Source organism: Brachyistius frenatus, unplaced genomic scaffold (genome assembly GCF_029030835.1).
Source record: "Brachyistius frenatus isolate BFR_SWC_R1_liver_20210118 unplaced genomic scaffold, ASM2903083v1 Contig_24, whole genome shotgun sequence".
NCBI classification, from domain to species: domain Eukaryota; kingdom Metazoa; phylum Chordata; class Actinopteri; family Embiotocidae; genus Brachyistius; species Brachyistius frenatus.
The window spans coordinates 182,932-206,166 of record NW_027210623.1 but is presented as its reverse complement, the minus strand read 5'-3'; the positions used below and the strand labels follow the sequence as shown (position 1 = coordinate 206,166).

At 39.1% G+C, this 23,235-nt stretch overlaps 2 protein-coding genes across 3 annotated transcripts in view; both read left to right on the top strand.

Moving 5' to 3' along the window:
• Positions 1–2,486, top strand: part of rras2 (RAS related 2) — a 30,039-nt gene extending 27,553 nt beyond the window's left edge. Inside the window, exon 6 of the mRNA XM_069697596.1 lies at positions 422–2,486. Coding sequence (XP_069553697.1) covers positions 422–509 — 88 coding nt within the window. The 3' untranslated portion in view covers positions 510–2,486. The remainder of the gene's footprint in view (positions 1–421) is intronic.
• Positions 2,487–4,606: 2,120 nt separating this feature from the next.
• The window catches only part of tub (TUB bipartite transcription factor), a 44,505-nt gene continuing 25,876 nt past the window's right edge, over positions 4,607–23,235 (top strand). Inside the window, exon 1 of one of the 2 annotated variants that reach the window (XM_069697593.1) lies at positions 4,607–4,867. In XM_069697593.1, coding sequence (XP_069553694.1) covers positions 4,812–4,867 — 56 coding nt within the window. In that variant the 5' untranslated portion in view covers positions 4,607–4,811. The remainder of the gene's footprint in view (positions 4,868–23,235) is intronic. The other variant, XM_069697594.1, reaches the window with a different exon arrangement.

The window sequence follows — 23,235 nt, the reverse complement described above, 5'->3', positions numbered from 1 at the left end:
CCACTCTGCAACAGCAGCTTCTTCTCCTTGATTCACGGTTACAGTCTAGGTCATAGGTTGCTCTTTACAGTCTTACGTGTCCAGTTGCAGCCATTTAATTTGGTAAAGATGCGGCAGCAGTAAATTTGCATTATTCATTGGGTAGCATTCCAATTTATTGGAGTATGCGGTTATGAATAATGCAAATTTTATGTAAATACTTTTTAAAACTGCCTGTGGAGGACAGGGAAATCTGAGCTGTGAGAAAAGATGGATTCATAGATATCTTAACTGCTTTTGGTGAACAAAATGTCACTGATGTGTTTAAAATAGTTTTTTTTTTATAAAAAAAAACCCCAGATCTATTCAAAAAAATAAAGAATGACCCTAAAAGTACACAGTCCAGTGTGTCCTGATAGTTTTGCTCTCTCTGGACTCCCAGGAAATTTCAAGAACAGGAATGTCCACCGTCGCCAGAGCCTACAAGAAATGATAAAGACAAGAGCGGCTGCCATTGTGTGATCGTCTGAGTCGGCCTTATCACTGTAACTCATGCAGCTACTCTACCACCCCACCCACTCTGCCTGACATCACATCCTTAGTGGATGACTGACCGCTGCCTTCTCCACATGCATGACTTCAGACGGCCTTTCCTGAGATACTTTCACCAGGAACTGCTGTTCCCAGGACATCGCTATGGACAACTGACAATGCCAAATTTTTAACACCACTCTACCTTCAGCCGTAATCTAATTCACATGAGAGAGTCCCAACACTAAACATTGCCTTCTAAATCAACCTGACAAATTAATGTTTTGTACTCTGAAGGACTTCTCTTGCCTTGTAGTGATATTTGTACTTGCTACCGAGATTGAATGAAAACTATATATCCAGAATGTTAATGACTTTCGTTAGTTTCCAATGTCTGACCAGAGCAGAGAGATTATCTTATGAAGCTTTGTGTATGTTGTGCCATATCCACCTTTACTCCCATGTGCTAATCTGCTACTGTACATATGTGACATTTGTTGTGATTTTCAAAGTGTATTTCTAATGACCTATTAAATCACCACAGTACAGTGTGTGAGGTTGAGTTTGGTTTTGCATATATGAAATTGAATATATAAGTATGTATATAAATATAATGCCTAGACAGCCCTTAAAGCTATAATGATAGAAGTTTCTGGCATTCTGCAGTGGATTCTTTACTTTTTCTGTGGTTCCTGCTTTCATTTAAATTGCCAAATATGGAGTGTCTACTGTATTTGATTTTTTTTTTAAAGTCTTATAGATTGAATGATTTATCCTATTCCTTCTCCTCATAGAACTGGAAGTATCAAATTTGTCTAAATTTCCTCCTTCGAAGGTGGCGGTTCAGTAGATATTGGACGTCATACATTTTTCTGAATTCTAAAAGTCAGTAGAGACAAAATTATTGGTAGCACATTGTGTAGCTTTGAAAACTAACATGATTATAGATTGAAACTGAACACTGCTCCATATTGAACTTTTGACAAGCAATATTAACAAATCTATTTGTTTCAAATCTAGACGCTTTCAGAGCTCACTTTAGTTCAGATCATTCCAATGTAAGGCGTCACTTCTTTCAAACGTTTAGTCTGCGATTTAGATCAAATAACTGTTACATCATTCCAGTAACACAGTGGCAATGCATTTGTTTTGTCTCCTTGAGTTATTCTGTCACACAAGTTTTTTTCCCCAGTGGTCTGCCAGTCGGAAAACCAGGACAAATGAAAGCACTGAGATGCACATCGTAAGACAACCCATCTCCAATGGGACATGAATTCACTGGACCTGCCACCTGTGGAGCTATCATCACCACAGACACACAATAATGTTCTGCCTTCCCTTTCCAATTCTGTACTTCTGTTCAGGCTTTCAAATGAAGTACTGCCGTTGTTTTTTCATATCATCATCTTGTAATATAAACAACAAGAAAATCTGATGATGGAAGTAATGGACTTGATTAAATGTTTCTACTCTACTTTTATACATTATTTTCTTATCAAACAAGTTGACAAATATTTTTATATGTTTATAAGTGAATACATGTTCACAGCACAGCTGTGTATATATGTAAAGAAGAATATTTAATTCTCTTGATTATTTTAAACTGAAGATGACTGTTGGCCCAAATTTGCAAATTAGGATTCTTTACATAGATGTGACCAAGAATGTTATTTTCTTCTTGTGGCTTAGAAATGGAGAATCTATTTATCGTGAGGTGTTTACCACTAGCTCGGAGTGTAAAATGCCAGTTCAATAGGAGAGGGTTTTAGAAATGATTTTAGTCTTCACATAGGAGCTTTAAATCACACAAATGAATTATTATAATCACTGAGATTTGAAAAAACCCCACTTCCCATCTTATTGCAAATCCTAGTGTGCATCCAAATCATACTGTTTTTTTCTTTTTCTTCCATATCAGTGTCTTTTGCCCTGTGTCTAGCTTTTGGTGCTAAAATAAAATCTGTCATTGAGCTGGAGGGGGTAGAGAATCTTTCTTTGGGAAATGCTGCACAGACTTGAATCTTGTGTCAGCGAGATGTAACTCTGCTGTCAGTCTGTGAAGGACAGGATTCAAGAAATCCATGCCGTACCCCATCATTACTCACAGTATCACTCTAACTGGTATCATATAATCAATATGACCACTCATACTTCAGGGAGCAGTGAGGCAGGAGCAGGAATGGATTAGCTCTTTGAACGATATCTTAACAATCCTTTTTGTCAGTCCACATTAATTGGTCAAAACTTTTCATGTTTTGTTAAATTTCTGAATTCTCAAAAGACTTTTGGGCTGTTGTAGCGTTTTGTTGTCACAGTATGGGTCAACAGTAGGAGAAATATCATTTTAATGGGCAACATATAACATGAACTTCTTCTAATTGTGTTCAAATACACATCTAGGCCAGACCCTCAAGTGAGCCACCTCTAAACATACCGACCGTCTTCTCTTTGCCTCGTCCAATTTTGAGCCTTTGACAGCAGAACAAAAAAAATTATCTGCAGCCTGAACATTAATGACAGAAACTGATCTAATAAACTCTTTAATTAGCTCCCAGGAGCTGCACAATTTGATACGTCCTAAAGCAATATCAAAATGCTAACATCATATGTGCCTTAATTTACATCCGCTAAATGATGTTGTGAGTGATTATAAAAAGAAAACACATTCTTCCATGAGGAGAGTGTGACATAGAAACTCTCAAGTGTATGCCTAAGAATAGCATGTATCCCATGTCCTGAAGGAGTGTTGACATGGATTGAACCCAATGAAAGAAAAGTAGACAAATTCACACACTTGTGCAAAAGGAAACCCAATACATGCAAACACATATTTGATCACAAGGTGACTGTTTTGACAAAGGAAGTACTGTTAAACGCTTGAACCGGCAGCGGTTAAGGTACATATTACATAACTCAGAGACATAAAGATGGGTGACAAATAAAAAATATTTCTCATAAAGAGTCTTTGTAAATTGATGTGCCACCATGAAAAGCTTTGAATTTTGTCTTTTCACAAAACCCATAAAATAGAGCATCATCATGTGTAATTTGAAAAGCCATTTGACCTGTGAAAATAGGGCTTCTTTATTCTGATGGGGAAATGCATTACTCTCCACAGCTTTGCTACATTTCCAAACCTTTGTGATTGATTTTGGATTCAGGAGATGCTTTACTGTTGAAGACAATGTGCAACTGCAGCTTGAACATTCAAACATCTCCTGTGATCATATTGCACTGCATGGGTTTCAGCACTTTAAAATGTTAAACTGTAATAATGGGCTCATTGAAACAGAGTGCATTAGATGTATAACACTTTCTTATTAGTACATGTGTCATTATTTGTATATTTGGTGTAGAGATCTTTTGTTTTCAACTTGAAAGTGTTCATCAAATCATACGAACCTCAGTGATATTTGCTTCCTCAGAATAGTGAAAACAGGAAGATAAAATGATCTCCATTTTAAGTGTCCTTAAGAATCACAAAGACAGAACTAGAGAGAAAAAAAAAAGGGAAGGTTGAAGGAGGACCACCATAGCTCCAGCAGTGTTTATGGTAATGTGTTGGCTCAGGTGAAGGACTATTGAAATGGCTTCTCAAGAGTGTCCCTTGCATGCCTTTTGCTTTCGTTTCCACCTCTCTGGAGTTCACCATATGATGATTATTTTTAAGCGTCTCCTTCTTTACACATAATCACTGTTATTCATATTTGAGAAGCAGCAGTCCTAACATACATACGATAGGCAATGAGCTTTATGTGAGCCCGACACTGTGAAACATGTGAAAATGACTCCCACATACATTTAATTCAGAACATTGCTGTGTATATGGGCTTTGGCACAGCTGTACGCCTTGCACTGGTGAGCGATTGAGGTTCAGTGTTTCCTGTTGGCTGTCAGGTGTCCTGACATGCCAACAACCAAAATAAACAAATCACAGTGTCATCCACTGGTACGGACTGATTTATCAGGGCTGAAGTGTGGGCGGGGCTACCGACAGACAGCCGCTGGGGATTCTGCCAGTGAAATTGATCAGCGTTGCGAGTCCTCATCGTGAATGAATTAAATCGGCAGCTTGCGCGTGCACTGTGAGCTGACAGCTCGCGCTCCCCTCTCTGTGGTGGTATAGTCCATATAGGAGAGCGTCTGGCCGTGTTCAGCCTCTCTGCTCATTCACTTAACGGCGATTCCATTAATTCGTGTTTGCATTAGTAAAGCAAGGACAGAGGAGCGTTTTGCGCTTTGATTTGTTTTGTTTTTTTGTGCCGTCTAACCGTCCAGTCCATCCCATCCACTCCGGGGACATGGAGGGAGTCAGCAGCAACAGGAGCATGTCTTACAGTAGATGGAGTTATGACAGGTAAGCGAGCTCACCCATCATAACGAGTGTACGTCTGAAAGCCCTATCTAGTGTGGTGCGTTTCGCTTGTACTGTCAAGCAAGGCCGATGTTGTAAATGTTGAGGCTTCATCTTGGTGGGAACCCCCCACCCCCCTGCGGAATGAGTTGACAGGTGCAACGGATTTGGAAATGAGATGCGATGTGAGTTTATTCAGCTTCATATGGTGTTTGCTGGCCGATACACTGGATGTTTGCTTCACTCTGCCTGTATGTTTATGGTGTATTCAAATCTCCTATGGACCACCATCACCAAAACATTCACATATGGCTTGTTTATACTTCATGCAATTTACTCTGTTATTGCATTTTCATAATATTCAGAAGGTCTATCTATCTATCTATCTATCTATCTATCTATCTATCTATCTATCTATCTATCTATCTATCTATCTATCTATCTATCTATCTATCTATCTATCTATCTATCTATCTATCTATCTATCTATATCTACCACTTGATACTAAATAATGTTATAGACTGTGTGCTGGAGAAGTGACATTGTTTATTTGCTGTATGAGGCAACAAAAAAAAATCATCATAACAGTGGTAAGAAAGTGGTTCAATCCCAGTGCCGGAATAATTAGGAGGGAAGTTGGCAGACTCTGTCTCAGTAGGGGTGACTGTGATCAAGACCCCACATTTGGGTACAAATTCAAAGAGATGAAAAATGATGAACCTACCCTGTAAAACCATGGTGGTCCTCAGCTTGACAAAACTGCATTTTTTTTAATGATGAAAAAAACAAAAACAAAAACGTTGAGAAGAGACTTGTTTACAAACGTGTGATTCATGATATATTTGTATTAAATTGAAAATGAAAACAACAAAATGTCCATTTTGTGTGTGTGATGTCATCATCATAATGTCAGTCACGCTGTAAGTGTGAATGAGTCAGTCTCTGAATGGTCATGACTACTGAAAGGAGTTCTAACACGGAGGAGGAATAATGTAAGTATGTTCAAGTAAACAGATTCATTGCTCTGAGTTTATCCAGCAGTTGACATCACATTTGTTACAAATATCTCCAGAAATACTTTCCAGCCAACACACCTGAAATCACACAATTCTTCATTAACTGACCAATTCCTCCTTTGTCACGCTGAGCCTGAAATTGGGAACAGAATGGATGGTTGATAGTAGCGTCGTTATATCATTGATCACCAGCAGCACAATAGAGGAGGGTTTTTTTTTTTTTTTTTTTTTTTTTATCTTCACAGCACAATATATGTTGGCTGAGAAAGTATAATTGGTATTCTGAATCTGCGCTTGGACATCCCAAGAGACTGTTGCCAGAGCCAGTGGTCTCTTTGCCTCCTAAGGATTGTTACAGTACTGTGAAATATTATATATTTACTGCGTTCAACCGGTTCTAGTCTGTAAGTAGCCTACCAGATTCTGTGCATTCAAGGAGGTGCATCTATTACAATATCATGTACTATTTTCCCTGTCAACCTGCGTAGAGGTCTAATGAGCCAAAACAAGTGAGAACACCAGGATGATGGGCCTTTATGAAACGGGATTAGTGGTGTACTTAACTCACTTTATTTCCAAATTAGGTTGATAAGTTTAGCAAATGTATGTGGTGTTATGTGAATAGATTTCAGCCATGGCAAGCTGGTTGTCCCATCTAAGGTGTCACAGTCACTGAGACAGCTCCAAAACTGTCCCAAACAATCTGATAACTGAGAATAGTGTTCTGAAACTTAATGGAAGTTTATGAGCCAAATGTAATTTATTAGTTTTGCCAACGAATTAAATGAACACAGGCAACAGCTCATAATTAGTATTTCAGATGATAGCTGCTAGTCGAAATTAGTAGGATAACGTTGTCTTCTTTGGTTAATATTTTTACTGCTATTTTACTGCTATTTTATTGCTTTCTATTATTCTATTATTATCTGATTGCTTCCTGTATGCTGCTGTAGTGAAAAAAAATTCCCCTCGGGGATTAATAAAGTAACTACCTAACCTAACCTAATATGGCAAACACCAAATTAAACTGTTTAATTTGACCTTTAAAAATGAAGGTCCATGACAAATGTTTAAAAATTGAGCTCAAAGGAAGCGGCAACCATTTGGCTGTGGCCATCTCAGTTTTTTGGTCAGAGGTGGACATATTTGGACGAGCTGGGGAGGAACGAGCGGTGCATCTGACTCCATCTGACCAAGAAGCCTGACATTATGCCTGGCCACTTATATATGGGAAACCTGACTGGACTGATCAGAGGGATAGAATTTAAATAATGACACCAGGAGGACTTATTGACTATGTACAGTATTCCAGGAGAGAAGTTTACACTTTTTGAATGAGAGTCTATGGAGCCACGGGCTTTTAGGTAGCAACCCCTAGTAGTCCTGAGTGGTATTGCACTTTAAGGGATTTAAAACTAAACAAATATTTAGTCATTCTAAATATTTGTTTATTACTTTTTTTAAAAATTTTGATCCTGGATGATGAGCTGATGATTATGCAACATAAACTGATCATCCTCAAACATTCTCCTCCGTTTCTAGGTGCGTGGTCATGTCGTATTAATGAGTTTTTGCAGGCATTGTAATTCATGGTTTGTTCCTGGACCTACAGTACTTACAATCACACGGTGTCCTGGCACCTACTCGGTAAACACTGTATCCTGGAGATGGAGCGGCAAGGTGGGCTGACAAGATACAATTTAGAGCCGGCAGCATCTCATGTTTTTAACCAAGGCCAGTGTGAATATCCTTGTGTACACCGTGGTCCCCCATCAAACACAGGAGAAGAGGTGCAGCTTGTACTAAATATCTCCTTCATTTTCGTCTGTCATTGTTGGACCTGATGATGAGTTGGATAGACACCTGACCCCAGTGAAAGCAAGAACTGTGGGTATTGTAAGAAGTGACAAGTAGCTAACTGTTTATGAATTACAACATCTCTTCTCAGCTGCAGTTGATATTGAGATGAGAATCACATGAAACGCCAGAGGCCCGTCTCTCCTATTGACTTGTTTTGTTCAGTCCTGCTTTGTTTCTGTCAAAGCAAACGATTTGCTGTTTTATAATAGTGGGGATCATTAATTTCTCCATTTAGCTTTCTTATATTTCGTAAATATTTTTTTCACATTCGATTTTATGGCACTTAGTGTTTCCCACATATACTTTAGGGCAGGCCGCTCCGGTATATGTACTGCCATATATTAAGTGTGTGTGTGTGTGTTATAAATACATTACAATGTTAATGATACTGCTTATTGATTCAATACTATAATGACACTCTCATTGGTTGTTCTGGGTTTTTTAAGAGAAAAAAACATCACGTCGTTTACTGTTTATAAATTAACATTCTTGAGTACCAATCTGCGGCAGCATTATTTTTTTATTTTACAGTGTTTTTACTGTGCAGTAGTTTACCTGCAGCACCCTCTTCACTAATTATTGTTAAAAAAAAAATAACTGACCTGATGGAAAATAATTAACTCTAGGATCATGTACAGTAAAGTTAACTCTGTTTCTTTGTTTGTAATCACTCATTTCAAAGCCCTGATCATAAAGCACAGGTGTTGTTTTCACTGACTCTCCAACCAGATGTTGACTGTGGTGCTGAAACTAGCCAGAAGAACACAACCAGAGATTTAACTGCTTTCCCCTGCTCTCATGTTTTGTGTCAAAAGTTATTGAGGATGCACTTTGCTTATTATTATATTAATATTATTAATTATTATTAGTATTAGTATTATTATGTGGAGTTTCCATGTTCTCTGTGGCTTCGTGGGTTCTCTCCGGGGACTCCGGCTTCCTCCCACCGTCCAAAGACCTGCATGTCAGGTTAACTGGTGGTTCTACAAATGTCCCTTCGGTGTGAGTGAGAGTGTGAATGGGCTTTGTTTGTCCGTCTCTGCGTGTTGTCCCTGTGATGGACTGGTGATCTGTCCAGGTGAACCCTGCCTTCACCCAAAGTGAGCTGGATAGGCTCACAACAGGATAAAGTGGTTAAAGATAATGGATGGATGTGGATGTACCAGAAGTCTGTGTTTGTTAGGAGGCTTTGCATTGTTTGCTCTGTAGATAATATTGTCGAGCCTGCATTATTGCTGCAGAATTTCCGCTGTGCTGGGTTTGAGGTATTCTCATAAAATGTATTGTTTTTAACTGCTGATCCTAATTTGGTTTCAGATCAGATTGGAGGTGTTATCTGAAGTGTGAAAAACCAAAAATAGAAAATACACGTTCAGCTCTTTTCTCCTTCTACGAAATAGATGGGTGCTAGAAATTCGAACTGATCCGAGGTGTGATTATACCTGCAAGCATGTGATCACACATACAATTTGTCACAGCAAGAACTGTTGATTGTCGGTAGTAAGACATTTTGTGTGTACGCAACTCTCCACCGACTTAAGCCCAAATCTAAGGAGAAAGTATGCTACCTTTAATTTTTAATTACAGTATAATAAATTTTTCTGCGTAAAAATTGAACACTGTGTCAAGTATCAGATTTCTGACACCGGTTAGAAATATACAGAGCGCCTGAATCCATTGTGTGTTTGGGCCATTGTAGGTGGTGTTAAAATGAGTCACAAAAGAACCGGTTGGAAACTGTAGATAAGTAAATAAAAGGTTTGAGATTGATTCATCCAAAGACAATAATAAAAGAAATGAAATTTAAAGTAAGAAAAAAACAAAACCCATCAGAGACAAGAGTGGGCTGGAGGGAGAGTGTAGAGAAAAATGTTCAATGTGGTTGTCATTAACAGTGTAAAGTTTGAAAGGATGTTTTACTCTTAAGACAGACTGGAGGGCTGGGTTATCATTCAGAAATGGTTGATCCCTTAACTTCAATACGGGTTCCCGAATGACACTTTTTTGATGCCTTTTTTTTTAAAAGTCCATTTTAAGAAACAGAAAACTACATTAGGCTACGTATTACTGTACAACTCTTTAGTTTTCATGAAAGAGTGTAACGCTGCAATTAACAAATGTCCGTCAAACGGCTTAAATGCAAGTTGTCCATATCCACTATGGTTCACTGATGGTCCATAAATGTCTCCTGTTGGTAGATGCTAACTACCCGGCTAGAGAAAGTCATTGAGGGCGTGCAAGGTGACCAACATTTAGTGTGAAAAAAGTGACGTAAGATTTTGTGACGTGACTGTGGCTGGACGATTCATTGAGTGCTCGCTATGGATTGACTTTTTTATTTTTTTTATTTTTCTGAGATACGGAAAAGGAGAATAGCATTTATATCATGTTGGATTGTTACTCCAGGAGGAAGAGGAATAACTGAACACACTGAGCAGCAGAGCCGGACAGTGAGAGGGAGAGAAGCCATTTGGGTGACATTTACTTACCTAAGTGGAGACTGAGTGATTATTATTATCTCCAAGAAGAGGCTATGTATGGTAAATGCTGTGGCTCATTAATACCGATGAAATTTTACTCCTGTGTAAACGTAACTGAAGTTATGGTAAGTATTGAAATTTAATACTGAATGATAAAGCTTTTTTTGATACTGGATAGGACCAAAGCATTTCGGTCGATGCTATAAAAGTATCCCATTTTTTTTTTTTTACTTCGGCCTCCCAATCAGGGTATGTAATTATTCAGCCAGTGTGGCAAAATCATAATCTAAAAGTTACTAAGATTAAGATTTCTCCTGTAGACCTATTTAGTAAACAGCCTATACTATCTGACTGATGCAATTCAGACTGAGTGTACCATCTTAAACTGTCTTGAACTGGGAGTGAAGAGCTATTTGATATTTGATATTCAAAGTATCTGACACAGTATTTTGACCCTGCCTCTTCAGATTCCTACCCATCTTCATGAATGTCTAGTATGGTGTCAGCAAAGGTTTGATGACAATCTCTTTGCTGAAGTGCTTTGCTTCAGTGATGTGCATGCTGGTGGAAAACAGGCTTGAGGCTGTTTTGCACCGCTGTGTCCAGAGTCAGATCGTCCACTCGGCCTGCTGGGAAAGCCTGTCCACAAACCTTCCCAATGGTAGACCTGTAGAAGATACTGTACTGCCAACAACATAAGAAACTGTGGCCTTATATTTACCAGTGCTGTGACACCGCTACAGTTTCACTGAATTGTTGTTATGATGAGTTTGTGGAATAGTTCACATTTACAGCATGTCTACCTGGACGAAGAATTTCAGTTTCCTACCTCTCGCTGTTACACCTCTGACTCTTCAGCTGAACGGCCCTCTGCTGCACTGCTGTCATAGCTTACTCAACCTGTTTCTGTAGTAACCAGAACCAGGAGGATACTGAGCCTTTGTCTATACTGCTACACCTTTTGTTTTTGCTTGCCACTAGGAAGCAAATTGCTGTGAGGATGCGTGTCCCAAGTATTGACTACCTATTTTGCGATTAACCAGTTTAACATCTACAGTTCTGGCTGCCCACTAAGGTATTAGATAAGCTTATTGCCTATACAAAAAAAATATCAGTGAAATGTTCTTTGGTTATCATTTATGGGCGGATTTGGCATTTACTTTAACTGTCACATATTTTCACCCGTCACATACATATTATCTTGTCACAAATATCTTCCAGGAAGACTTAATTTAATTCAGAACAAATAGAAATGTACTGTGTGATAATAAATGGCTGCATGTATGGATTTCTTTATTTTAAATCAAACTCAATAAAGCTAATGGCCAGAATTGCAGCAGACTGCAGATTCTGTTATATCACACCAACCAGATTGATTACAGTAATTCAAGGTAACAAACTAAAAGCCGAACAAAAACACAAACATCGGCTCAGAGAACAGAATACACAGTGATGCCTTATACTGTCATAGGATTGTCATATAACACCTTCAAAAATATGTCAATTTATGTTTCGTAATCATAGCATAGCCTCTGAACATTTGCTTGTGCTTTGGTCACTAAGCTGTTTTTGAGATGTTTACTGGAGAAATATATTTAGGCAACAAACCCAGATGTCATAGTGAATGTATGGAGGGAGTTTGGTGAGCAGCTATAAGGTAAGAAGTGAACGGGCGTGGGTGCTTTAGGATGCACTGAGGTGAAGCTCAAAGATTTTCCAGGTGGAGATCGAAGAGCGTTATTGAGGGCGCGGCGACAGACAGGCAGCCGGCCTGTCAGTCCAATCCTCCCTCTGCAGGTGAAAAGGAAAACACTGACATTGTCTGGGGAAGTGAAGCCAGCTGATCTGATTCTGTGTTGAAGCTGCATCTCTGACGAGGCTTCCGACAAGTAGCGACTGACATCAGGTGCAAAGGTGGAGAAGCTTCCTCTGCGACACCTCCCTCTTTGTTTTTGGCTTGCTGGTGCTGAGGGAGCTGTCAGTGTCTGCTGAGGTAGTGATGCTGGCAGACCATGAACTCTGAAAGTGAAGATGCCCAACATGAGACACAGCAAAACTGGCAATTTCTGAAGTTTGGGCCCAAGTACAAATTATTCACATGCAGACAGTTCTGTAGTTTTTTAAGTCTGCTAGAGTTGTCTTGACAATCAAAATGCATGACAAAACATTCAAAAACATTCAAGAATTCAAAAATATTGTATGCACAACTGTATGTGAAAAAATAGAACAAAAAACATCTCAATTAGCTTTAAAAAAAATAAAATAATAATAATTTTCTTCTGTATCTTCTCGGTAAAGTTAATCTATGCACGTGTGCCAATCAAATTAAGCTCCTGACGGAGACCGATCACACGCTCAAAAAGACGTTACAAACCATAGTTCTATACCTGACGTGCCCTACATCTTTTAATTGTGTAATGCGAATTGCAGATGCAGATGAGTAAGGACAATCAGGATTGAGCCTCTTAAACATTCCTGTGACACTTGATGATGTGGATCCAGAAAAATATCTGACCCAAAGACAGAGTAGTTTGAATAGCTGTTGTTGTTACTCTTCTTCTTCTTCTTCATCGTCTTTATCTTCCTCCTCCTCCTCCTCCTGGGTTTGAACATTATACATTTTAGATGCAGATGAGGAAGGACAATCAGCTGTGCTGTTCAGGATTGAGCCTCTTAAACATCCCTCTTTGACCCTTGATGATTATCTTTGCTCTGAAGTGTTTGAGAAGGTGATGACTGAAGTGTGAGTGTGTTCTGGAGGTGCAGTTGAAAGATGTGGAGGTGTTTTATGAGAAAATGTTCCAAAGCGTCATGAATTTCTCTGTAAAGTGTGACGTGAAAAGAAATAATTGAAATGCTGTATTCTTAATGCCTTAACATAACATTGGTGCGGTTTGGATTTTGAATTGGCTTTGTTTGCATTCACACAATAACCTCATACTTATGATATTCAAAATGTTTTTTTTTTTTTTTTTTTTTTTAAAGTCCACTGTGAAAAGTTGAATTTGTTCAGTGTCAGTCATTGTCTGTGGAAATAACGCACATCTGATCAAGTTCTTCAATTTCAAATCTGTTAAAGTAAAATCAAGGTTTTTGCTAATAGAAATCTTTTTGTCACATTCACATTTTGTACCAAAACAAATCTTCTATTTTTAGACTTGCAAAGGCAGGTTCATCAAAGAAATAGCATCGCCTCCCTTCATAAATCATGATCACTTTTAAGTGTCATGATGGTGTTTGTAGCCTCCTCACTTTGATGCCTTTGGTGTCTTAATAAAACGGAAGAGGTTGTTGCTTCTCCTTCACATCAAAGTGAATTTGTGTTGAATTACCTTTTCAGCAGCAGGTGTGCTTTTGGAGCAACATGACAATCCAGCTGTGCCCCAGGCCCGAAAAGATGGCTGCCGCAAGAACAATTTTTGGGGGGGAGAATGCCATTGCTTTATTGGAGAGTGAAAATGAGGAAGCCGTGTCTTTCACTGACATTTACATTGACATGGAGTTGGATAAGCCAAATTAATAGTGATGTATGATAGAAGGGCAGTCATTGTGTAAGTAAATATTTAGCATCTCTGAATATATGTGGTCCTTCACAACCACTTGTGTTAGGTTCATTTCTTACTTAGACATGTGTCATAAGTTATTCTCAATATATTCCTCAAGGAATAATTATTTCATTTGCTCAGCAGATTTCTGCAGCCGGTGTTGAGGCCACCATGTTATGTATCATTTCAGATAACGTGGGTTAGTGTCACAGGCATATCTGTAAAGGTGAAAATCATAAATTTATGGTGGTACAAATGTAAACACTTACACAAATGCAAATTATTGACATTTACGTAACTGCAGTCACTATAGATCACATTATTTTATGTAATATGAAAGGGGTGGTTTTATTTGGGTAAAAAAAAAAAAGTGTTGGGACAACAACAACTCCACAATTTTTCTGCATCATTTTTGGCATAGAGGTGTTAATTTGACTGAGCACTATCCCTGTTCTCCTCCATGTGCTGCTCCGGTCAGTTTGCTTAGATATGTTTGCTCTACTGAGAAAACCCAATTTTACTGCATTGTCTTGACTGACTCCTGATACTTTCATGTTTTGTAATCTTTTAAGAAAGATTCTTGAGACCCTGAAAATCAGTTTTCGAACAGCTACCATCCCCTTCCGAATAACACGCATAGGGGAGCAAGGACATTTCTTTGGAGAATGATAAATCTGCAGTTATTTTTTACCATCAGTTTGGTTTCTAAAACTTTGTCACTTTGTCAATAACTTCAAAAGCATTTAGATATTACACTGCCTTGTATTAGGGAGAATAGCAGCTCTTTAACCTCTGAATGCCTGTTTTTGCAGTGTGCACCTGCATTGGCCAGCTGCTCCTTGTCACCTCCTCATCATCCGCCAGCTGTAGGTGACAGAAGATTTTCCTCGTCTTCTTGTTACCACAAGCCGATTGTCAAATTCGCTCCAGAATCTCAGCAGTCAGATATTGCAGCTCTGCTATTTCATACACCAGAGCTCCTGCACCGACACGCTCTGCATAGTTACCCTGCCTGTGGGCCTTGGCCTTTGCCCTGTCTTTACCTGCACTGGTATTTCCATGTCCATATATTTTTCAGTGTCTTATTTCAATCTTACCAGAGGTAAAAAAAAAAAAAAAAAAAGAACAACGGTTACGTACATAACCCCAGATTCTACGAGTATAGGTGTAGCTCTGGTGGCCTTCAGAGCTGAGTTTGGGTTTATCTCCTCATGCATGACCAGTCATGAAGAAGAATTTAAGGCATTACAATCCTGTAATTACGATTTGTGGCCACATTGGTCGTTGTTGCTACTGCTCAGCAAATGCTACATGTTGAAGCTTTAATTCAATTTAGACCCCTATTGAGATGTATACTGGGCTCTAACTAACACTTAACCATTTTTGTAATTATAGCACAGGGCTGACATTTTGAAATTACTCTACAATAGATGATCCAATTTTTAAATGTGATACAAATGAGTCTAAATATGAAGAGAAATCACAGTGCAGCAGAACACCATGAGAGAGGTTTAACACCCTGGAGTTTCTGTGGACAGTTGGCACCAAGAGAGGCGATGAAAATGATTCTCATAAGACCATTTTCCTTTCCTTGTTTGTTTCAAATGCTGTTCATAAACTCATCCCACTTTCTCTTAAACAAATCTATTCTCACCTTGTTCCTGTAATGATCCTTCATTTTTTTTTATTTTACTCTCTAATCCTGTACAATAGAAAATGTATCTTTCAGCCTCCATTACTTTTACGTTTGCCATGTTTCAGTATTGATACATTTACATTTTTGGCGTTGAAATTGTACTGTGGATTTCACCCTTTTTTGAGTTCATCAGTTTTATATTTTGCAGTGGATTCTTATTGGATTTGACATGTAAAATATGATAGTTCTGTTGCTGATTTTCTATTGCTTATTCATGTCCATCCTCTTCTCCATTTCTCTGTACCATTGGTGGATGTGTGTGGGATATGCCCCTGTAGCTGGTTGCTATGGTGAAACAGGGTTTTCAAGTGGCATTAAGTTTGTGAGAAATACGGTGTGTTTGCATAGCCAGAAATGATACCGTAGGAGGGCACAGAGAAAATCAGGTGGGCCTACCTCGAAGACCCTCAGGTACAGTGTTGTGTTTTGTTTTTGCTTTTTGCAAAATCCGGCAACCATTATCATAATATTACTTTTTGAATCATCGGTACAGGCACCTGCGGAAAAACTGAAAACAAAATTCTAACGGCCGATGGAGGGCATGACAACAGTCTGGCACTCCTGGACAACCATGCACGGACGTACAGTCGGCATACACAACCGCAACAGTGTTAAAGTTAAACCATAAGCACAGATACAGTGTGAGCTGCAGAAGCACACCTACACTTACGTGAGGCTTTATCTGACTGACAGCTGAGAAGAGGGATGTCGTTGTACAGTTTTTCATGGGGTTGCAGCCCCTGGCCTGTATGTTAGTGCTAAACAAGACCCAAACACATTTGATTTTCAGTTTTCACATAATCTAGAAAACACACACAAAAAAAGTTGTTATTGATCTTTTTTCATCATTTCAGATTTAAGTCTTTGAGGTGCTGTGATTAGGATGGGCTTGACCTCCATGTCAGTGGTCCCAGGTCCATGTAGGCCCACACATGACTTCATGTATTGTGTATAGTTATTAATCCCAAATTCATGAGCAGACTGAGTGTGGACACATGCGGCCTTATCTCCTTCTGTCCTTTAATCACATGGAAGAAAATTACTGTCATCGTGATGTCTTCTGCTCCTATTTGAATATATTAATTAATAAGGTCAATATATTTTGATATACTTATAGTTAAGAAGGAAGGGCAAAAACAAACATGTAAAGAACAGTTTGATTTGTTCTCATAGATTCAATGAATAAATAAAACATCATACAATAAATTGGCTAATCATACTAATACAAACCAAATACATAAACTTGAAAATTGCAAAATGATCAATATATTTGAAAAACTTCTCTTTTTATCAAGTCTTTCTCTGTCAATCAAAGAAACAGGCAACAAGAGACAGTAATGTGTAAGTTGTAGATCAAAGCAACAGCCAATCACATAACTGGCTCTATCCTCTTTCTCTTGATTATTTAAGTTTTATTTAATTATTCACTGCTGAGAGGGAACATAAAACCATATTACTACATGAGTATTGCATACTTGGAGGATTACTTAGATCTGTTTAAGATGGAGGGAGCAGCTGTGACAGGTGCTGAGGAGTCACTGGGACATTGTTAGGTAGAGTTTACCAACCAGTCATTTACAGAAAACTTTCCTCCATCATGTTCATACCAAGATGCCTTCAGAAGATCAATATGATGAAATATGATTGAAAATGTATCCCTCTTTCATAGAAGATATGAATGCAGCGAGGGGATCGTATTCACATTCAAACCGTCAACATCAAACAGTCTTAATAGTTACAGTTTTTCCTCAATTAATAGCAGTAACAAACACTTTTAAACATACATTTAAACTTTGTTGTGCAGAAGCAATATGGAGAGTGTTTTCATACTGTCACGTTTTTCTTTTAGCAGTTTGTCCTCTGCTGACGCTAATGTCTGAACATTTAAGTCATTTAAGGTCCTCAACTGCATATGATAATTCAGGAAATAAGATGTTTGTCACACTGAGGTGACCAGGAACTAAAAAGACTACCTATCTAAACTCTTTTTATGATCATGATATTTAAATCAGCTCTGAGTGTTTTGCATGTTTCTGCTCAATGGCAAAGAGTGAGGTAAAGCCAATGAGTGGGAAAGAGATTGATAATGATGTATGATGACAGAAAACCCGTTGGGGTGGCTTTTATCCCCCACACACCAGACACAGTAAAGTTCAGTAAATAATGTAGTGCTTTTACCTTTAAGAATAACTACCATCAGGATGCTCTTTAGTGAAGCTTTCAATCTTTCTCTGCTTGAAAGACTTGATGGTTGACTTGTGATTAATTCTCGTTGAGCCAGCACTCTAAAAGCTATCTTTGTGAATGTGAGTAAATTATGACTTTAAGATGCTTATCATTTACAACACTGACAAACACACGAATGAGGTTAGAAAGCAGCGTTCAACAACTAATTTCCCACAGAAGTTGGTTGTGTTAGTCTGAATTACCCTCCTTCACACAATGTGCGATGCTGTTATTGTTGAGTGTGTGATGCTGGAAATGCAAAGCTTGTGCTATTCTACAGCACCTCCATGTGTCCATGTCTCATCACTACACATTTCTGTCACTGTTCAACGAGTCCCCCTGTTGGTCACGGAAAATAACCACTGCCACTCACTGCAGCATCACAGTGATGTACATTGCAGTCACAGTCAGATGTTAATTAATAAAAGATGTGGCAGCTGGCAAGGCGGTAATGCATTCGTGCTTGTGCGTGTGTGTCTTTTCCTGAGGTACACATTTAGGTTAAATAGCCCACCTAAGAGCTTTTAAATGATAATTAGTCTCAGCTGTTGCCATGGTCACGGGAGCGAACCGGCAGAAGAGCGTGTGTCAGAGGAGGCAGCGTGACATGCAGAGAAAGACATCAGCCGCTGCCTCCTCACGGAGATGCGGAGTTAGGATGCGATGTGTGCAACACTGGAGCACATTCACATTGTAGCGATCCTGCTATCCCCACAGAATCAAAAACATTCATTAGTGCTGCTCCCTCATCCATTAAATTATCTAACAGTCAGGATGACATGGCCAGATTTATTTTTCACTGAAATATTCTTCACTTGAACATGACTTTATATAGTGAACAAGCTGACTGGTTGTTTGTGTGCTGTGCATGAGGAGAAGAATGAAGGCCAGTAAACTAAAAACACTGCCATTTAAAGCTACAGCCCTTTTTCATTTGATTTCCGGCATCCTCTGGCTCACTGTTTGCTGCTTTTATCTACAGTAATTCGCTGTACTGTGAGGTTTCCGAACTAGAGATGATGGCACTGCAGTGTTTGGCAATGCAAAACCTAATCTGAGAGTTGAAGATAAGACATAAAGAAGACAGATAAGTATAAGCAGAAACAGCTTAGAAACAGTGAGTCACATGTATACAAGCCTCTAAAGATAGAGCCAGGGCTCTCACTGTAAAACACCTGACAAGACGACACTGTCATTTAACATCTCTGCCCCTCTGCTGTCTTTCTGTCAGCAGGGTGTGAGTTATGTATGTGTGTGCGTCAGTCGGTGTTGGATGTAGTTCTTATCCCCCGTTTGAACCAAGGGTAGGGAATTAACTTCTGAGAGGCAGAATTATGCTGTTTTGGTAAAGCAAACCCAGGAGTACCCTTTTATCAACTGGGGGGAGGGGGAATCAGGCAACAGTTAAACATTAAAATTAAGCAGTGCAATTTTAACAGTTGGAAAATCACAGCGAGTTTAAGGCAAAATGTGGCTGTCGAGAAATCTAAACACATTTGTGTATGGAGACAAAATGTGGAGGTGACTCATCCGTCCATATTGGGGTTTGTCATTAGCATATGTTTTACTAATTTATGTGACAGGACCAATACAGGGAAACATTGTTAGATTGTACTAATAGAAACACTTAAGAAGTCACCCACCTCTTTCCCAATATCAGCTGGAATTGGCCAAAACATATGATCATTTGGTCACAGGTCATTTGCAGCTTTCATCCCTGGTCAGTCACGATCAAAATGCGCATAAATAAGTATATCTTTGAAATGGGGATGGGCATTTCCTTCGGGTCTGCCGTATCATATCGTTCACAATAATACGGGTATCATTTTTAGAAATTTATAAAAAAAAAAAAATGATATCGCGATAGAATGTAACGACGTCATACTTTTACGCAGCGGAAATGTAGGGCATACATTTCAAACTCAGCTCAGCATGGCTCTGTTCCTCCTCGGTCCTCTGTGTGCTTCACACACACACACACACACACACACACACACACACACACACACACACACACACACACACACACACACACACACACACACACACACACACACACACACACGGAGTGCAGCAGACGCTCAGGTGAGCGAGTCGAGTCGAGTCGTTACAACATAAAAGTTCAATAAAAGCCCCAAACTACGGTATTAATGGACAAACGTCGACGCTGAACTTCCTACAATCCGTCCAGAACATGTGAATCTGCCTACAGGTGAGGAAGTAGTCAGAAGCTCTGCAGCTGATCATGTAGTCGTCCTGACAGACAGCAGCTCTCTGCACCGCTGCACCTCCAAACCTCCCTCAGCTCTGAACAGAATCTCAATCTCACTTCCAGGTACTGTTTACACGAATAGAGTTATCGCAAAAATACCCAGATATATCGTGATATTATTTTAGGGCCATGTCGCCCCCACCCCCTAGCATTTCCAACCAAAAATACTATTTCATATTTTCTGGGAACTATCTGGTTATTATTTGAAGACCCCATTCTGCCCTTTTGACTGTTATAGTAGTCTTTGCATGTTTCTGCTCTTTGTACTGTTGCATTCAATCCAATATCACAGCAAAATGTGTAATTAACCCACCAGTCCACAACAATGCAGCGTGTAGGTGTCTCTGCTTTGCCTCATTAGGCATCAAAAACCGTGTGCTTCAGCAGTAGTATTGCATTCCTACCAGGCACCAGTAAATACAAAGGGAATAACAGGATAATAGTTGCATAAGCTATTTGAGTTTTTACTTTTTAATGACTGTTTGAAAATTTAGAAAATCATGAACACTTCCTCTTCCTCTGACCTTATATCAGATTGATTGAATAGTGGTAATACACGTAGACATGTATCCAGAATATGTGCTATATCTGTGTTCAGTGTACAGTAGGTACAGACGCAGATAAAGCTGTGCTATGGAAATAGAGGCTGGAGAGGAACTTTGGTGTATTGAAGCAGTCCATCTTGAGGCCTCACTGGGACACTGGGACACTGTTTCATCCAGCATGACATTTTCTAATCCAAATCATGTTTAATGCATGCTCTCTGATGGCCACTGAGCAATGAGATACAGGGATTTATGTTGACACAGGAACTGTGCATGTGTATTTGTTTTTGTGTGTGCATGTGTGTCTTTGTGTGTGAGTCACCCACCTGCTGAGTCTTTTGCATAGTTTCACACTGTGTTAGTCTTGAGGACAGAAACTCAGGGGCATGTGGTGTCTATAAAGCCTGATGTGACCCTATAATAGAAGAAGAGGTCCCTGAAAATGTAACTGTATTACCCATTTAAACTTTGCAATATTCTTCACAATGCTGTCGCAAGCAAACACCACACTGTCCACATTAGATGGAATCAATACTTGACACAAACCATTGTGCTCACTCATTTTTCATTCTTTTCATGCATAAGCTTATACACAATCTCTGGCTTGCTGTTTTTGAAGCTGAGATTTAGTTTTCACTCGCACTCACAAACACAAATGGTCTTTTTCTCTCTGTCTCCCTTGAAGATTTACAACTCCCCTTAAATAAAGATGCCACTGTTTATACAAAATGCCTCACAGCAACCTTAAAAAAAAACGTTTTTTTGTTTTGTTTTAGTCACTTACTATTGCTCTTAAATAATTTTCTTTGAATATTTGTTTGGGAAAAATGTTTGAGGAGTCTCCAGCTATAAATAATGACGTCATCAGAGAAAGTCTTTCTTTCTTTCAGTTCATATATGTTGTCACCTTTTCCTACACTGTATTTTACTGGTTTTATACCGCAGAAATTAACAATCAAATCTTATATTAATCTAAAGTTGACCATCAGAGGTAGCTTGAGTATATGTAATCTCAGTTTTGAAAAGGCTTCAATATATTTGTTATTCATTCAGCCTAAAAAAAAGGTTTCTCTAGTGCGATATGCTCCAATATAAATCAATTTGTGTAGAGCTGTCTAATTATACCAATGAAACCTCCATGTGTAAATTCTGTAGCTTCTGATTATTATTATTAAGTCTGTTGCTTTTGGGATTTTAATTGAGAAATGTATGCAGTCAAACATGTTTGAACTTCAAAAACCCTTTATCAAGTTGCTCTAACTCACAAGATGTTGCACCATCTGATATCCACTGTTGCCCGTTGGTTCCTCTGATGCGCTACTGTTTTCTGTATGCATAATTGAACAGGTGAGCATAATTAAACAGCATCCATCTTCTTAATCCTGATGTAGACAGGGCTCTTTTAGCTTACACCAACATATTGCTAACACGATCCCTTGGCTCTCGTCCATTCTCTCTGGAACGCGGCAGCTCCCACGTGTGATGTGATGTAATGGGGATCCAGTCAGTGACTCACTCCTCAGCTGTGTCCTCATGGCCTCCTTCAAAGTCCTCATTTCAAGGCTGGATATGTCGTACATTTCTCTAAAAGACACAAGAATGACAGCTTTCATTTGTGTGACTCTGGAGAGCACTATTGGTGGCGACTTACTGACACCACAAAGCTGCTGCAAAGTGGTTATTGTTAATGGTGTATGTGAGCAGTTCTTGTCAGCTGGTAGGTCACACTTCTGTGATAAGGTGTTTTTTTAAGAACTAGTAAATGCGTCACTTTTACCTGGATGATGCCACTTTTTGTTCCTGTCAGTATCTTGGGAATGTTGTTGCAGTCATTTGAACCGCAGTTGAGCAGATGGATACAGTTACACTGGTAAAACGCTAAGTGTCTCGAGTTGAAATGAAATGTCACCTCTTTTACTGTAGGTTATGACTGGTATTACCACTTTGTTAGCTCCTATGTTCTGTAAAATTATAACTTTACACATTGTGCAGAGCACTGAGCCCTATTAATTTAGATGTCTGTTAGGTGAAGGGTGATAACTGTGATGATGAACAACGAATTGGAGAAATAACCCTTCAATCCTCCTGTAGCTACAACTTTGCAGGCTGTGTGTTCGAGGATGCTCCGTGAACAACAAATAGCTGCTGTGCATCCAGTCATGCAGAGCTGCATGAATCCTCAAAGCCCGGACACGGGCAGGTTGCTGTTCCATGTTGGAAATGGCTTCTTTATGTATGTACTGGAATTGGTGGTAGAAACTGCAACTACAACATGGTTTTTCATTGATTTGTGTACGAGAAAAATATACAAATAATTCACTTCACCAACTCCTAAAGTTAAATGTCACTCCTAAGATGGCGCATGTCCTGCATGCCTGATCAGGCTGCTATATTATTAAGGCTGTGTGCTCTGCAGCTGTGTTTCAGCCAGTCTGACTAAGTCAGGCAGACACAAGCCAGAGATCCATTTTCACATCAGTGTGCCTTCTATGCCAGGACAATTATTATAATTACTGATACTGCTGGCCTCCTGTTACCAACAATACAATGCCTCGGGGAAAACTGGAAACTGGAAAAATTTAATTTGTCAAGAGGATCTTATCATTTGTTGTTTAATGCTATAATGGTTGTAAGTCCAGAATGAAAAAAATAGAAAAGGAAGTGAGGGAGGGAAGGACAGAAAGAAAGAAAGAGAGAAAGAAAGAAAGAAAGAAAGAAAAAGAAAGAAAG